Here is a 19,271-nt window from a genome sequence, read left to right on the forward strand (position 1 = left end):
CTGCTTTAATTCGCTCAAGCTAGCAACATATATAAAAATTTGAGTAATTTTCTTGATTGTTCCCTTAAAATTGGATGTCACAAAAACCGAGACACGATAAGATGTTGGAAAGTAACCTAAAATACATACGACAAAATTGCAAATTATTTACCTAAAAAGAAACCCTACGAATTAAGTAGGTTTAACCAAATGGTAATTATTTAATTGCTATGATATGATTGGTTGATTTAGATCCTCCAATTATGTCTTCAACTAAACCTAGAATAGCCTAGAATGAACTTGCTTGTTCAGAACATGATAATATCTATATTATTCAAGGGTTTAACATTTCACAAAAAATGGTGAAGTCCCATTTTTTTATTATTTTGGAATTTTGGAAGATAAAAAAAACCATCTAATTAGTTTTGTAAATGATTTTGTTGACTTTTGAAAACCAGATCACACTTTCCCTCATTTCTATTACAAGGTCACACTTTCCCAGATTTGTATTACCAGGTCACACTTTCCCTCATTTGTATTACAAGCTCATAAAATGGTCTATATAAGTTCTTTACAAGGTCATTAACCTCTATTTAATACGATCGCAAAGAAAGGGATTACAATTCTTTTAAAATTGTACTTACTTGCCTTACGTTTCCTACTTTCGGATTGTGCTATTTGTGTCACACTATAACTAGGGTATATTCCCCACCCCTTTTAAGCTAACATGTTCTTGCTTAGATTTATGAGGCTGAATTGCTTTTTATTGTGTATCTTTTCTGTAAAAATTAGATTATAATTTGGCGTGTAGTGGAGGTATATTTTTCAATTCCAACAAGTGGCTTATTATACCCTATTAACACATAAAGTTAAAACATGTTTTAATCTGCTTGTATAAACCATGTTTTATTCATACCTGTCCACACCACAGTAAAACCTGTTTAATAAAGCCAGTTTTGTTAAGCCTAGTTTTAACAGTACAATCTGTGGAATTAGTTTAATTCGTGTTTTATCTAATGTAATGTTTAGATATAAACAAAAATGGCGGATTAGTAAATATTTTTTGGGTTTAAGGCAATCAATAAAAAATTAAATTTGATAAATTTTCTCCCTGATCTTTGTCAGAGCATCTTCAGATCACAACTAAAAACGTCTTTCAACATGCATGTACAAAATGTTAAAAATTCTCTTGATAAAAGTAAAATTGCTCTTCACAGCGGATGAAGAAAAGGATGACCAGATCCCATTTTTGGATTGTTTAATAATGAGAAAAGATGATAATACAGTGAAAACAAAAGTGCATAAAAAACCTACGCATACGGGACAATACACTAATTATACGTCAAACCAACCTTTACACGTAAAATTATCGACAATTAAAACTTTAACGAGAAGAGCAAAAACCATTTGCACAGAAGAAACAGACCTCAAAGAAGAATTGAATTCTATACAAAAAACTATGCAATTAAATGAGTTTCCCAAGAACATCGTAACAAAAACAATAAAAGAAACATTAAACAAAGAATGTAATGGAAGAAACCAGACAGATGACGACACGAATTCAATTCGATTGTTTTTACCCTATGAAAAAGGCATCTCAGAACAAATCGCCAGAGTATGCAAGAAATTTAATGTAAAATTAACACATACGAAAAACAAAGCGCTAAAAAATGTTGTAAAAGGCAACAAAATATTGAAAAACGGAAACCAAGACAATGAATCAGGTGTTGTATATAAAGTAACGTGTGGAGATTGTGGAAAATATTACATAGGAGAAATAGGAAGGAAGTTGACAACACGAATAAAAGAACACAAAAATGGCGCAAAAAACGATAAAGAAAACGTCTCTGGAATGTCCAAACACATTAAAGAAACAAAACACGAAATGAACTTTGAGAAAATAGAAATTCTCTATAGGGAAAACAATTTTATTAAAAGAAAATTTAAAGAGGCATTAGCGATTAAACAACACAAATCGAATTTATTGAACAAAAAAGATAAAATAAGACGATTATCTGAAATTTGGGAAAACATATTATAATTTTTAACGACTTTTATTGTTAATTAAACGATTTTTATACATTTTACTTTTATCAAGAGAATTTTTAACATTTTGTACATGCATGTTGAAAGACGTTTTTAGTTGTGATCTGAAGATGCTCTGACAAAGATCAGGGAAAAAATTTATCAAATTTAATTTGTTATTTATTGCCTTAAACCCAAAAAATATTTACTAATTAACTATGAAAAGGCAAACCTATAAAGAATTCATTAAAAATGGCGGATTCCTGACGTGCTCGTGGAGCACGAGAAATTTGTTTGTACTTAAGAAGATAAATGACGCAAAATATAAAGGATTAAATGTCATTGAACTCATATTCGAGTTAATAATACAACCTTTTGGTGTATTTTATGCTGTTCGAACTATTGTAGTGGTTGTGGTGCGTAAGTATAAGGAGCAATAGCTTTCTGTGTTCATGTTTAAAAGGGAAATATGCAAAAGTAAACATGAGGCTGCATATCTGAAAACAGTTTGTTATTAAGTTTAAGGCGAAGTTGTAAAAGTTCAAAGACGTTTGTTGTTGAGATCCACTTGTAAACTTTCAGTGAAATAAATTTTAAGGATTATTATTATGTTGTAACGTAACTATCAGGTTCTTCATAAACTTTATTCAAGGTCCTGACCTGAGAATATTTCTCACTTCTTTCAAAGAGGCTTTAAGTCAGAATTTTTGAACATAATGAATTTTATTTTGATCGTGGGAAATGTTTTTGGAACTTTATGTGTGAATAGTAAATAAAAAAACGAGTTTTAATGAAAACCAGTTTATGTAAACCCAACTTAAATAAAACTAATTTTATTTGGTGTCAATGGGGAATCATTTACTTAATATATTTAAAATACATTGTTACGGCAAAATGACTTTGTTAAACACAAAATATGGTCTCTTAGAAGTCTCGAGAAGGTTTTTTAAAAAAAGGTAACGACACCCTCATTATTGTTTTAAATATATGTTTCGGGTCATTTAAACGATTTACCACAAATCATTCAGAAAAAATGGGAAGAGGGTTAGAATGTTAAGGGCTTTAAAATCCATCGAGCCATTCAAATTTGCAAATAATTAACTAGCGAATACGTGGTCACACTTTTTTAAAACTCCCACCAAGCTTGTCATCTATATACCAACAATCAAGGAAACATAATGCTTCGTATTATACTAAATAGTAGACAATGTTCTTTCTTAAACATATTTATATAATTTAATTTTTTATCTCTATTGTCTTCTTACGCTTCCTAGATTGTTGATATATGATTTAGCAAACAAGAAATGTGTTCATAATAAAAAACTACAACCGCAGAATCAAACAGAAATGATATGCAAACGATTGCTTTTGCTGGTGTTACTTGCCACCAGTTTGGACAGATGTTCTAGTGCGTTTTTAGATTATGGAAGTTCTGTTGGTGACACAGGACTCGGTGGAGGTGACGATAATACCTATCTTGTGACTACAAAAGAAAACATCAAAATGTGGAAAACTGACCAAACAATGTTTTATGTAAGTTTAATGAACAGTTTTTTTAATTAGATATGTGTTTGATATTAAAAATATAGATGGATTTATATCTTTATAACCGATTATTATTCTACATGAACATTAATTAAGCAAATATAAAATCTAACATATAAATACGCCCACTATTAAGAAGTACTTAAATACAGTATGGCATTTACAGTATGGCAAAAGGAAAATTAGAATTTCTTGGCCAATAAATAGTATATATATAAATTATAACGCGTTGCATTCTTTTCAGCGGTAGTAATGTGATTAATGTTCTTCGATGATGCGTGAAATGTATTAAATTAAAAACATGATTTTGACAAAACAAAGGTGGTGCATACAAGGAATCATAAATTAGCAGGTAGCAATACCTAAAAAAGGTTTTATACTTAAAAAAATTACATTTTTACAACTAGTAAAATCTTCTTCATTTATTTGAAGGGGACTGGTCAGTTTCTTATAAAGTGGTTTTTTATATATAAAAAAACATGTGCCAATCAAAAATCAACTTTAGTTTTCACTGCATTTTTCACATAAAATCTAAACTCAGCAGTGTTTTGATCGACGTGGGACGAAACCCCCTGTGAAAAAAGATCTTGGGCATAATAATCCTTTAATTGTGACCATCGCAGCATACATTTTAGTGATTAAAATAAATTATTTTACCTTAGTTAGGAGGCTGGGAGTCCTTATAAGGTAAAGAGTAAGAACTAATCATGGCAGGAGATCAACAAATCCGTGTTTGTTAACAAAGACTTTTAATTACTCAAAGGAGGTCCAGAATATCCTCCGCTGTGGGTGATTTTCTTGTTAACACAAAAAGACCCTTGTGAAGCCTTCTAATTATGGTCTGCAGTGCGAAGTTTTGTTTTCACCTAGAGACAACAATAACAATCATTAGTAGTATAACAGATACGACTAGCTGTAGAATGAACAAAAAGTTTAGCTACTTGACGGGGTGTATTCAGGTGTTAACCTTTCAGCTTGGTTTGCTGCATAGCCAACGTGTCAAACTGTGGCAAGTCGCAGCATATATTAAAATCAAAAATTTATGTTTTGCACACCATTCTCATTTTATTTAAGGTTCCTGCTATTATTAAATTGTTGTCATTTTGTAAAGTACGGTAGCTGCGATTAGCAGCAGCCAAATTCATGTGGCGTTTTCCGCAGGCTAACGCTTAGTTTAACTAAATTTTTTGATAAATTTTTAAAATAAAATTTATTAACAGCTGATGTTAGAAATCTCTCAGGAACTCAAATCTCTCCTAAAAGCAACGTCCTTTAAAGTTATGTAGGATGTGCAAAGATTTGGGGAATACTTGCATTTGAAAAGCCAATAAAATCTACATTCCTTAAAGACTGAGGTCTAAGTGGCATTTAAATTTGTTAGCCAATCATCTTTTTAGTATATATAACACAATCAAGCACGATAAAATATTTGTATCAGAAAGTGGAAAACACTAAAATTATGTGCTGCAAAAACTCGCCTTAAAGATAAGAAATACATCAGTATATCTATAGAGATATAAGATAAAGAATTAAGTTTAATTGTGGTATGTCGTCAGAGGCAATCTGAGAAATTTACAGAACGGAATGCAAAGATATGGTGATAAAGTATTCAAAAGACAGAATTTGTATTTTTTATTTCCTCGGACTTGTCTAGAAACTAAAATCGTTGTTTTTTTCTCACTTATTGCAACTGTCCTAGCAATTGTTATTCTCCTGAATTAAAAATATTTTTTATTAAAGTAAAATTTTCAAATCTAACCATATAGAACTTCCCGTCAATTCAAACAAGGAATACCTGTACATAAATTAGCAAACCCTTGCATAAATTAATTTGATTGGAAACATTTCTAAGGTGACTGATAACAGAATAACTACCATCAGAAAACTTACTTTGATTTTTTTCAATGCGACAATGTGTACGTATTGTGCATGGTTTCACTAGCTTTAGATATATATAATAGATATATCTTCTCAGTGATTTTTTTACGTAAGAAAAATAATGTAAAAAATTTCCCCCTTAAAAATAACTAATAGAAACCATGCCTTCAAGTTTACACCGCATTGTTAATGTAATTCTTTTGCTAAGAATACCTAATCCGATAAAAATCAATTAATTGATCAAAATATGTACTCTCATAATAGACAACTGTGCTAGAAACTCGCTGACATGACATTAAAAGCATGTAAAATGACTTAGATAAAGTTGTTTTTCTATCTTTAAATGCAATCTTGAAATTGATTGGCTGATTGAATGAAATTTGCATAATATCATTTCATTGTGTATTGCTTCGTGAACGAGGACACTTTTGCAATAGGATTTTAAAATTTGTCTTGTAGCCATGTGTCAAACTAACTGCCAATGTTTTCTTTGTCTTCTTTAACACTAATCACGCTAAAAATTAATTAATAGAGCATAGATACATTAGCTGTCTCGATTGCCCAATTCAGGTAAAACTTAACTACAGAGTGTGCATACTACTCAGTACCGTAACAGTCTGATGATGATGATCTTCCCTTTAAACCAAGACATAGATCTACGCTTTTGACGCCCTTACAAAGGAGTGCTGATACAAGCAAACGTTTATTGCTGCCACTTGGTGTCTTCGATGATATACTAGGGTTGTTACAAATTCGATCTCATTTGACAAAGCCTCTATAAAGTTATGGCGGAAGGTGTGAAGAATTCCCTTAGTAATAATATGTTTGAAAAGCCCTGTAACGAACGGGGTTACCGCGAAAGGAGAAAAACGTTAACGGATAACAAACCAATTGTTGGTTTTCAAATTTATTGGCTTACAAAAAAATCAAGTTAATAACGGGAAAATATTTATGCGCACTAAAAAGAAATACAAAATCTAAAATCAACAAGTATTTATAATTTCATTGATGCAAGCGCACATTTCCAAATTTTCCATTTTTCGGAACGCGCGAGGATAAGTTTATCTATCAAACTATTCCTATTTACTTTATTTTTTTTAGATAAGCAGCAACGGAGTTATATTTCCAAGTGATAATGGCGAAGTAAAGCCCTCATGGGCTTGGCAACAGTTACCTAGCAATTCACTATATGTGTACTATGCTGATGCAAAATTTGATTCAACATGCGCGGAATGCAATATTTACTATCGTACGATTGTTTCACAAGAAGATTTATATAAGATAAATCACCTAATACAAAAGAAAGACGGTGAATTTGTAGCAGCGCCGAACAGGATTTTAGTTACTACCTGGTACAAATCAGGAGCCCAACATCATCCAGAAAAGGTTAATATAACATACCCATATGTTTTTCCTTTTTCTTCCTTAAAAACACATTTAGTCATTCACTCATTCCTGCATTGATTTCCTAACACATTGACTATTATGTAAAATTTTAGAGGAATACTTTTCAAGCCATTATTGCATCCAATGGAACGACAACATATGCTCTCATGAGCTATGATAATCTGAGTTACTACAATGGTACTTCGAGTCGCACAGCTAAAGTAAGTAGCAATACATCCATTAAATTGGCCAAATTAAAGTTCTTGTGATTTTTACCACTGAACTTGATTTCTCTGTCATGTTGCTTTTTTTTTATTTTAGGTTGGATTTAGAGGAACTGAAAGTCATGTTTGCGTCTTTCCCGGTAGTAATATTGACTCCATGAAACTTCAATGTCGATCTAATGTGTTTGTACCAGGTCTTTTCGTTGTTGGTTTAACTCCAAATTCGCATTATCAATGCGATAATGGTAAGTAAAACATTGTATATAAAAAGGTATAACTAGACTGTCTTGTTGTTGTTTTTGTTGTTGTTCTTGCTGTTGTTTACAATGTTATTGTTGTTGCTGTTGTTGTTGTTATTATGGTTTTATTAATACTTTATTTGCAGGAGGAATTTTAGAGTCCTCTTGCTCGCATTGCTCTGGTGAAGAAACTTGGATACATGCGAATTGTGGTCATGTCAACGCCTCTGTTTGCGGCAGTGATGGTATTGTCTATCGCAATCAATGTGACCTAAGAAAAGAGATGTGTAGAACTAGTGGAAAAGTAACAGATACAAGTTGTCAAGGTCTGACAAATATTTATTTTGTATTGTTCACCTTAAAGAATTATTCTCTATAATAATAAGTCTCTGCACAAATTTTCTGCCGCAACTTCATACGGGTCTCTCCTCTCCTTCCACAAAGTAACCCATTACTTCATGTGATCGGCGGTCACATTTGTCCACAAAATGAAGATGGAGTAACATGTACGAAGAATTATTTTGAAGAGCCATAACCAAACTGTCTTGATTGGTTAAAGTAAATCTAAGCATACGAAAAGCGATTGTTATATTGGAAATTTCGGTAATCTTTTACCGCACTTAAGGGAACCTTACTTGGTTTGAACTTTATTCAGGCCAGGCTTTTTGAGTGTTTCCCTCACTTCCTCCTTCTATCCTAAAGTTAAGAAGGAGGATAAATTGCCTGCCATGAATTTTTGTTGGCACTTTAGAGAAAAATTGAGATAAGTGACATCATTCAGTCGAATATGACATCTGATATTTCTTTAAAACTACTTTATCAAAGCAAAGCCTGAAATATCACTTTTGAAATGTTGATCAGGACATTTAAATCAAAAAATGTTTGTGACTGTGACAACAGTCATGCCAATAAATTTATGACTATACTAAAAATAATTAAAAGTGATGAAAAATCACAAAATTTAAAGCGATATGGTTTAGGAGTTATTAAGTAAATTGGATATTGAAAGCTCCCCTTCCCTCCCGTCTTCCGCCGTCCTATAAACCCAACCTGATTAAAACATTTTCTTTTATTTAAAATGGAAGCAGATGTTAAAAAGCGGTCACATTGAAATCTGCAGCATAGCAAATCCAAAGAACTGTTATAGTTAACCATAAAATTTACGCTAACTTGTACATGTCCTTGCTCTGTTTAAATTACGCTTGTGTATTCTTATCTTAATCTTTGTAGTCAAACTTGCAAGTGCAACAACAGTATACAGAGCCGGTAAGTTTTGCATTTTCAAAAACTAAGAAATTGATAAAATATCCTTCCTGAGCGTCTGACCCAATTTGCTCCAGTAAAACCACAAGCATCCGTTTCAAAGTTGCATGAAGGAAAAATTCCTGTAAAAGAATTTCAGAATAGTTGGAGCCATTATAATGCTGTGTTATCGTCAATAAACACGCTCTCTCAGTAAAAAGGTGCCCGTATCAGTGAAAGGATTTAAGATTATTTACACACATAAAGCAATACTTTGAAATCGAATCTGAAACTGCTTGTGACAATTCGGCGTGGATTGCCACTATTAAGTTCAATTTGACAACTAAGTTTTGGTTGAAGCTGTCATTTAAAAGGACAAATAATTCCTCTAAAAAATCCCATAAAATCCGCTTGCATAATATTTACTTTCTAAAGATCTTGTTAGGACTGCATGGGATAAAACATACTCAATAAAATAGTTTGAAAAGTTTTTTATTACTTTACTATAGACTGATCTTACTATCTTTTGGCAAATACTGCACTTTATAGACAGTTAATTGACAAAATGTTAGTTCTATGTGTGTGCTCTCTATGTGTCAATTTAGAAGTGATAAGTTTTTCTTACATCAGAAGCACTTCTAAGGATTATATGATTTTTTAATACATCGCTGCATTTTACGACTATTAAAACACGTATACTTCATATACGTCGTTGAGGGTATGAGTCACAAATAACATAATTTCTTACAACAGTGTTCCTGACTTTGTAGGGCAATTGAGCTTCTGCGATTTCGAACGAAATTCATGCGGCTTTACGTTAAACTCTGGTTGGTCTCGACATTATGGTAGCACACCTTCTTCAAGCACTGGACCAAGTGTTGACGCAAGCGGTATGTTTCTTAGTTTTCTATTATAATCATTTCTTTGTATCTTATTAGCCAGACGAGAGAAGTACAATAGATTAAAACAAGAGTACACAGAAAATTTCCAATAAGGAAACTTCCCTTTACATGTGACCTTCTAACACTCAAATTTAACTGTTCTTATTTTAGGAAGTTCTCGGGGATACTACATTTATTACGAAGCAACCGGGAGGGCTGCGAATTCAAGGAGCTCAATTTCTATTTTAATATCAAATTCTAATGTCCGTCACACCGGTTGCTTACAATTTGCGTACCACATGTATGGTTACGATATGGGGTCACTTTTAGTATCACTAGCGAACAGATACAGAACAGAAACTATATGGTCTCGCAATGGCAACAAGGGAGATCGATGGAATAGCGAATCTGTTTCTTTGAACCAATTCTTAAGCCGTTCTTCTTCACCCGTTTTGAATGTAGGTTCTTTAATAAGCATTTTGTTATTTGTATCTGACCCTGCAATCTCCCAATGTTTTTGTAAAATAGGAAAGCCACTAAAACATTTCGAAATTTTAATACGGCTTTAAAGATATGTTTAGTTTATTGTCTTTTTTGCAATATTCTCGGTTTTTTATGCAATTAATTATTTTGCGCAAAACCAACGTTATTTTACATTGCATTGCATTTCGTGTTGCGTGGCATCTATCCTAATTGCGATTTAAAAATTTGCATTGGCAATGTTATTATTTTATATTCAGTAATATAGTTTTCATGAAACGTTTAGTTAACGTTCGTTGCAGTCAGAGGGGATGAATATAAGAGTGACATTGCATTGGATGACATCTCCATTTCATTTGGAAGAGATTGTAGCACCGGTAAGGATATATGAGAAAATGATTTTCATAAATTTTAGCAATAAAGGCTTCCTGACCAAAACAAAAACATTTCCTCTTACTTATTTTGAAAGCAAATGTTGAAATATGTGTGATCAAATTTCAGGTATGCAGAACAGATATTCTAAAGACTCTAAGAATCATGCTTTTAAGAGAAAATTTCTCCTAATGTGTTCATACCCTTGCTTTGTTTCAAAAAGCGTGTGTTCTTACTATAACCTTTGTGATCGCGGGTGCATATCAACAACAGTACGTGGTTGTCAAAGTTTATATTCTATTTTAAAGTATCGTAGCTGTTTATTTACGATAATACAACATAGTATTTCAATAGGAAATTATATTTCAATTACAAGCAGTTTTACTTCATGCGACTTTAAAATCGATAATTGTTAGTTTAATCATAATTTTTTGCTTCAATTTTCATAGCTCCCACAACAAGTACAACTATGCGACCAAGCACCACATGTAAGTTTTATTCTTAAGAAATACAACTATAATAGTTGGTGGGCGTTGATAAATCCACGGGTTCGCCATTCCTTTATTTACCACATTTCGTGTCTCGCTCAGTTAGTTACCATTTTGCGTGACATGCAGATGCATACGGGTATTATATTGTAAACTAGTCCGTGGGAAAAACAACGGAATCGCCCGTCCTTTATATATAGCATTTCGTGTTTCCGTAACAGAACGCGTCTTTCGCAGATAGACAGATAGTCAAAATCATTTATTAAAACTTTTTTTTGCAAAGAAGTATGACATAAATCGTCAATGTGTATTTAAAGAGATTTCTGCATTAAAATGATATTTGAACAATGAAAGGAAGGAACAAAAGAAAGGCGGCATTACGTCTTTTTCATTGAAGCTCTATCAAACCTCCCTAAATTTAATCCAGGTCCCTTTGAACTTACAAAGTCATAGGAAATAAACTATATAACGGCAAAGGTGAGAACAAGTCTTTTCAGTTCATAAATTTTTTGTGCAGAAATTACCAGTTAGGCTATCTTTGCGAACTTCATTTTATCTTTTTTTACTACATCATAAGTAATTTGACGTTGTAGCGAGCTTTATTGAAACGGAAAGGAATACGAAGTCTGTAAGAAAAGAAAGTTTTAATTTTAGAATAAAAGGTATTGACTTTTTCATCATTTATGAAGCAAATGTCAAGGATTACTCTAGCAGATCATTTAAATGCAGAAATCCTCTTAACTCAACCATTGTCTCGAAGGGTATTCAAAACAAGAATTTAGACCATCGCGTTGTTTTACATTTCAATACCAAGATATCCTAAGGAGCTTATGAAAAAATGCTATTCGTTATTTAACCAAATTCTGTCTAGGGTAAACCGAACATAACATGTCTAAAACTTTTAGAGGTATTGACCCTAACAATTTGGCATGCAGGTAATTAAAAAAGAATCATGAATTTACGGCATAGAAAAAAGAAAGGGGGAAGGGGGCGAAATACGTCCTCCTCACCCTCCCGAACTGTAGGATTCTAATAGAATCTAAAATTTATGTATTTAGTTACTACGTTTTCGAACCTCCTTTAAACAATACTAGCTTAGATAGTTTTTCACGGTATAGAATATTGTAAATACCAGCTACGTGAGAAGCAATGGTTTTTTTTTCGGAAATAGTAAATCTTGTTTTTTTCCGCAGTGCTGTATTCATATGGAATTTCCCAAGGCGACAGATTAGTTCCTCCCGGTGACGATACCGTCAACTTATATGCATTATCCAAACCAATGAAACTATTCTCTGTGACCAGATCGCAAATCTACGTACGTTATTTTTTACTATAGTTGTTATTATGTGTTATTGAAAATGTAAGCGTGTTGAACAGAACAATATTCCACACTAATGAACAAAATATATTAGACATATTATTACCATAACTACAGCTCTGTAAGACTATAGTTTCAAATTCTTTAATAACACTCCAGCCACTAGATATATTTCTGTTACTTGTCACAGAATGATAGGCCCAATTTTTATCGTCCCTGTATGCTGATGCGGTCCCTTGAGTCACACCTATTACCTTTCATCCTTTCAACAGAACACCGTGCCACAATTGCTGTTTTAGCATGGCATTTAAGTTTTATCTGAGGAGTCAGTACTTTTTAATAACTATAGCAAGAGCTACAAAACAACTAATTCGTAATAGGGCTTCCAACAATTTAAGCTATGTATGAATACTTGAACAATGTTATTTTTTTCAGATTGCCGTAAATGGATTGGTGTCTTTTAACACACGCATATCATCAACAAGTTTATCCATTCCAAATTCAAACACAATTCTAGGACTATACACCATGGATTTAGATTCTTCTCGTGGTGGGAATATATATTTCCGAGAAACAACCTCTCAGCATATTCTTTCCAGAGCCACCGCTGATGTACGAAAGACAGGTGCAACAACCTTCACTGCAAAACGAGCACTGATAATCAGCTACATCCTTGTGAATAAGTACAGTTCATCGTCAAAACATACTTTTCAAGCTGTAATAACAACAGATGAGACCGCTACCTATGCAATCATGAATTACGAAAGACTGGATATCAGCTCAGGAGTGGCTGGATACAGTGAAGGTTTTTGTAACTACAGAAAATTTGCATCTTCATTCAATATTTCTCGTTTAACAACAGCTTCCAATGTAGGCAGACGGGGACGCCACGTTTATTTATTGACAAATTATGCCTGTTTTAAACCAGCAGTCGGCGTAAGAACACAGACAAACTCTGTTTATACATCGCAGCTTTTTGGGACAACAAGCTTCACATTTACACTTGAACCTCATCATCGCAACATTAATCATGGGGTGACATTGCTACAATTTATCTCTGGAAACCACGCCAGCTCTGCGTACTTAACATCAGTTACAAACTCGAATAGTAATCTTAATGTAAGAATATCGTACACAATTGAGCGAAACCTGAATTATTTTAGTCTTCGTCTTCAAAGTCTTTTCGTGTTCAAGAGCACAGCACAGAGCGCAAGATTTCAGCACAATAGCGTTAACTTAACAAGATTTTCTACAGGCATAATGTGTCAGGCTTATCCATTTCCTTCTAAAATGAGTAGCATTCCAGTAATCGCAGCAACTGCCAACATCGGACGGCAGTCATATTATACCTCCCGTCACGTTAGCCTTTGGCTAAGAAACGTTTCTTCAAATGGATTTGACATATGTGCAAAAGAAAGTGTAGCTTTTAGTGGATTCAGAAACATTTCAGTGAATTACATAGCTGTTGCAGGTCGTTCCAATAGTATCACGGAATACGGGAAGTTAAATTTTACGAAACACAAGGACAGTACTTGCCAAAAAGTTAAATTCCGATACATTTACAGCGCAAATCCAAGTGTTTTTACAACTCCCGAAGAAGCGGAAGGTGAGGTCAAAAAAGGTGCAATTATTTCTTGGGTGAAGAATATCACCACAAGATATGTTGAGATATGTGCTAAACATTCCTCTGACACTAGCACTTTGCGTAAAACAGATGTCAAAGTCAACTATATTGTGACAGGTGCCATCGATCAATGTTCATATTTTAATTGCCCAAACCATCTTGAGTGTAGGAAGGATTTCCGAAATAGGCCATACTGCGGATGTATCAGAACATGTTACGATAGAGCTGATGCCTTTTGTGGAAACGATTTTGTGACCTATGTAAGCCGATGTCAACTTGATAAATCACATTGCGAAAGATACGGCAATAATACTCGACACAACGTTACCATTGCTCATCCTGGAAAATGCGAACGTAAGTCAACCTATGAAATAAGCAACATGCATTTGTAAAAAAAACGCGAAATTACTCCACAAATAGATAAATAAATAAAATAATAAGATGTCTATTTTGCTAAGGTTTTTGCTTGAACATCATTTAAATTATAACTTTAGTTCTTAATATATTTTGATTTGTAGTTTAGTTATTCTTTGCATTTATCTTTGACAATACTTAACTGAGATAGAATATACAAACAAGATAGAATAATCGATTCGAGCAGAGGATTTCTATAAAATGCAAAATACACAAAAGCCAATTAAATGCGGCAAAATTTTTGTTTAAATTACTTTTCCGAATTGGTTCCGAAGAGTTTTCAGGATGATTTAATTTTGTGATTTTTTTTTTAAATTTAATTTAAATTCGCGAGAACTTATCCCACATATAGTTTATAACCGCGCATTATACAATTTAGGCTTCCCTTACCAAGCTGGAGTGACTCAGCTAGATGAAGTGCCAGGTGCACCTACCGTATTCTGCAAGTACATACCTCTTACTATGTATAACTTCCATCCAACATCCAAAATATCTATACAACTTTCTGTATCATGGGACCAAAACACATTAAATAATATTACACATGACGCCACAGCAAGTTGGAGTGAGGACATTACAAATACTGGTTTCAAGGCATGTGCGATGGTGGCTGGAAGACACTTTTTCGAACGTTTTGATAAAAACCCAACCGTTCATTGGATTGCGTACCAAGATGGCTTAGAAGGTCCTGACATAGAACTTGGCGTCATCAACATGCCCACTTGGTACACCGGTACTAGATGTACGCGGGTTGGGTTACGAGTAAGTTTTCAAGCTAGCTTTAATTAGACTCCTTTTTAAGTTTAGTTCTTTATCCAAGTTACCAGTGTAATTGCCTTTTTTCGTCTTTGTAAGTTTAAAAGACTGACTCAAAGCTGTTTAACATTCTCTATCCTCTTCGCTTGTAGAGACATCTAACCACCACGCAATTGCTCGTATCAGTAGAGCATGCACATCGAAGCACGTTCAAGAATGCCATGACTGCATGGTCAGAAGGAGCTCAGTATTATAATATAAAAGTTTGTGCAAGGGAGTTACAGAATTTTGATGGTGTTCACAGTGGCATTAGATTGGTATGGCTAAAAATACACACTTTAAAATGAACTACCGTACGTCAAATCAATTTACATTAACATATTTTTATTTTTTTTTATTTTTAGCATTGGATAGCAATTCACAAAGCCCTACCACCTTTTATAACCAAAAAATTTGAAGTAACATTCCCAAGGCGTAGCATTGTGCTTTCTAACTCGACGCCTGTTTTCTGCAAGGTAGTATATTTTAATTGGCAGAAATATATTTTGTTTTAGTGTAAATCAATGGATTAAAGTAATGTAAAAAATAGTTATGGTATTTTTTTACTAGTATTGTGACCAAATAATTACTTTTTGTTATTCAGAAAGTGGAATATAACCAAGTTTTTCCAACACTTGCTAACCCTACAGTTATTATATCAGCTGCCGTTCCTGTGTTTTCTTATTATTATTCATCAAATTCGATCAACGATGTTGCTGCTTGGATTGAGGTAGAAATAATATGTTGGTGAGACTTCTAATCCAATAAATATTGGACGAAAAGTTGCATAATAAGAAAGTTTTATAAGGAATACCATGATTCACCATACCATGACGACTTTAACTTTTAATTTTAAAATAATCTTAAAAGATCGTTTGTCTTTGCTGAATGTTCTCCTAAGCGTAAAAAGCCTTTTTGTTGGCGCATGCACACTAATGCAGTCGAATGAGAACGAGGCTTGGACACGATATTTTTGTATTCATCATTCCCTTCTTGTTTTAGTATACTGGAGAGGTATATATGAAAATATGTTATAAAGCGATACAGAATAACCATTTTATTGAACAAGTTAAAATATCATACACTATTTTTCCAGGTAAGGTTTAGATTTACGTTGCCAGCAAATATGCTGTGACAACAGGCCGACGCAAATAAACTCTTTTGTTTTTGCGATTTTTAGAACAAAATAATTTTAACCATTAAGAAAATTTTTTACGTAATATTTACTCCTTTAGCATTATGTGAACCTGGCTGGATCTACATTAAAGGAAATTGTTATAAACCAGTTACGGGATGTAGGAATTATAACAACGCTACACAACACTGTCACAGTATTGCTGCAACACTACCTACCGTCGAAGGACCTGTCGAAGCGTACTACTTAGAACAAACCTCAGTCTCCAATAAAACATGGATTGGTTTAACCGATGTTACAGATGAAGGAAATTGGACATGGAGTAGTGGAGCAACATCAGCATATCGCAAATGGCTACCAAATCGACCAGATGGAAGTACACAAGAAAACTGTGCTGTTGTAGATGGAACAAGTGATGTTGCTGGTTGGGATGATGTGTCATGTGCAGAATGTGCAAATGTCCAATGCGAAAAAGGTATTGCAATGTTCGCGTGAAAAAACATATGTTTTTGAAATAATGAAAGTGATTCTGCTTAGCCTAAACCTTGCATACATTAAAACAGTGTTTTTTTCATATATCTTTTGCAGATGCAAGGTTAGAAGCAAGATCTTGTGAATACTTATGCCTTAATGGAGGCTCTTGCACAAAGTCAAGAACCAACCAGTACTTCTGTGTCTGTCCAACAGGTTTTGCTGGCAAAAGATGTGACGTTAATAGTAGGTGTTACGTAGATATAAAATACACAGTACTTTCTCTTCTCATTCATTCCTGTGGGCAAAAAATATCAACAGGAGACGAAAGAAAGCAAATAAATCGATTTGAATAACAAAATATTGACTTTAAATTGGGGCAACTTCATTTTAAAAAGAAAATAAAGTTGAAAAAACTAATTTGATTGCCTTTTGAAACTTTACTTATGGCCTTGTAGCCATGTGATGTTGCTCTTGGCGCATAATTTGTTGTAAACTTTTATAAACATATACCTATTCAATACAATGGTAAAACTAGTTGTTCATTTCATATTGGTAATAAATAATAGATAGTAAAGTAAGAAAGAAATCTTCAAATAATAATAAATTTTTCTAATCATTTTCCGGAAAATCTATAAAAAGAACCAACGTTGTTTTAGTACTGGAAATAACACTTTCGAAAACTTCTTGTAATAGGAAAAAAAATATGAATCGTAAATTTTCCTAGCCAACGCCTCCTCTGTAACAAACAGTAAAGAAAAATAAACAACTGGGTGGTGCAATTACCACAAATTCTTTATAAATAGGAAAAAAATCATTGTGGCAGAATTTCTCCTTACTTAGACCAACACTGAATGTCTATAATGTTCCTTATCTTAGTATCATCAATTGCGGAATGCAGTAACTACGTATTGCACCAAGAATTATGGCGGCTTAATGAAAGCAGGGCTGTCCAATCAAATGGAACTTCTTGCGATGCTAGAAATTTGAAAGACGGTTGGCATAGATTTCATGTTGGTTTTGGGACAAAGGTTCTTGGCAACTGTACTAATGGTCCGAACAGATGTGGAACAAGAAGCCCTGGCTGGATGCAGGGTTCTCATCCTACAATAGATGATGGTGTTGTTTCTCGAATCCTCCATTTTTATTCTCACTATTGTGCAGACGACCATGGGGAAGTTCTTGTGCGAAATTGCGGAAATTTTTACACCTATCGCTTTGTTAACATTCCATACTGGTCCTGCCAATTTGGAATATGTTTAACGGTTTAAAGTATTTTTTGAAAGACAATTGTCATTTTTGTTAGAATATTTTAAGTAAAATCACGCACCACTGTAACGACTGCACAGCCTAAAGACATATATTCATCTGATTCACAAGTTTTGCTGTTAGAGCGTGTGCACTTGGACTAAATCTCTTTCTTTACGTCTTAGTGCGCATGCGCTGGCAACAAAACTCGTGAACTTTTTGCGCTATAGCATAAAACGCAGTTAAATGGAAATGAGTGTTATTTCTCTATTTGCGTCGAACTTTTAACAACAGTTTAAACAGATTTTAATAATTTTTTGCACGGCAATTTTTACTGAAAAAACACAAGCACGTGTATCAAATACATAAAACATAAAGTTAATTTTTGCGGAGTATATTATGTTGTTTTCTTTTTTGGAAAGTTCTTGCTATATCAATTGAAAATAATGTTTGGGTTTATTGGACATGAAGAGGTTTAAAAGGTTTCCTATGTGCCCAGTAAGTAAATGGTTTTTAGGATATGAGAGAATTGAAACGAGTATAACAAAGCCTCAATGAGCTTTTTTTTCGTGTCCTTTTTTGTGAGTATACATAAGTTGTTTTTAAATACACGTATTTTTTTTGGTTGGATAAAAATGTAATTAAAGCCACTGTCTGTCTGTCTCTTGTTTTAATAGCGTTTGGTCGATATGTCCCAAAACTTAGACTACCACACTGAACAGCAGAAAAGTTTTTACAGATTCTAAATTAGGACGTAACATGAATATTTTGATAGTTTTGTAAATTTTGTGGGAAATACCTCGAAATCTGAGGGTAAGCAAGGAAAAAATTTAAGTCATTTATTTGTGATAAAGCAATAATTATGAAGTAAAAACAAACAAAAAATTAATTGTGTAAGTTTTTGAACGCTTTAAATACTACTAGAAATACTTAAAAAGAGCTCCTAATAAAATTTATTATTTTCCGACAGTACAAGGTTGTGAGCAGACATTGGCGACATAATTTGAGAGAACTAATTTTTGACAATTCTGTCTAAATTAGTTTTTACAAAAAGTATTGAAATAGTTGTTGAAATAGTTGAAATGTTATTTGTTATGTCAAAAATATTTAACAGTAAAAATGTTGCTAACGTGATCACGCTTCATTTCCCTCATTCCTAGGTTCTTTCCATGCCAAGGAACTGATTGTTCCATAATTCGGTCCTCGGTCCTTTTGCAGACTTTTCTTTTTTTTAATTTTTTACTCCCATCTTAGCATGACGTCATACGTTGCAAGAACGGTCATTGCTTTCAACTTTGAAATTAGCAAAAATAGTAAGTACAATGGTTACTACATGGTTACAGTTGAAAGTACACTCCGTTTACTAGAACCTGCTGCTATTCTTCCTGCTACATCTTATTTTGTCGGACAAATTTTCCTCCAAATCAGTGAAATGCTAGCATAAAAAATCAGTTAATGAATACTTAGTTGCTAAACTAAGTATTAACTGAACTTTAAAAAAAAATTTTTTTCATGTAAAGTCATTTT

At 33.3% G+C, this 19,271-nt stretch overlaps 1 protein-coding gene across 1 annotated transcript; it reads left to right on the top strand.

The window, feature by feature from the left end:
* Positions 1-3,267: 3,267 nt before the first annotated feature.
* On the top strand, positions 3,268-18,399 carry LOC130623374 (uncharacterized). The gene is made up of 20 exons (XM_057438848.1): positions 3,268-3,537; positions 6,529-6,813; positions 6,927-7,034; positions 7,135-7,282; positions 7,423-7,602; positions 8,507-8,542; positions 9,289-9,408; positions 9,571-9,857; positions 10,166-10,256; positions 10,701-10,739; positions 11,933-12,054; positions 12,493-14,035; positions 14,475-14,857; positions 15,004-15,168; positions 15,256-15,366; positions 15,495-15,620; positions 15,893-15,986; positions 16,126-16,500; positions 16,614-16,742; positions 17,376-18,399. The coding sequence occupies exons 1-20, from the start codon at positions 3,352-3,354 to the stop codon at positions 17,765-17,767; spliced, it is 4,920 nt and encodes a 1,639-aa protein (XP_057294831.1). The 5' UTR covers positions 3,268-3,351; the 3' UTR covers positions 17,768-18,399.
* The last annotated feature ends 872 nt before the right edge of the window (positions 18,400-19,271 follow it).

This window comes from Hydractinia symbiolongicarpus, chromosome 13, assembly GCF_029227915.1.
Source record: "Hydractinia symbiolongicarpus strain clone_291-10 chromosome 13, HSymV2.1, whole genome shotgun sequence".
In the NCBI taxonomy this organism is placed as follows: domain Eukaryota; kingdom Metazoa; phylum Cnidaria; class Hydrozoa; order Anthoathecata; family Hydractiniidae; genus Hydractinia; species Hydractinia symbiolongicarpus.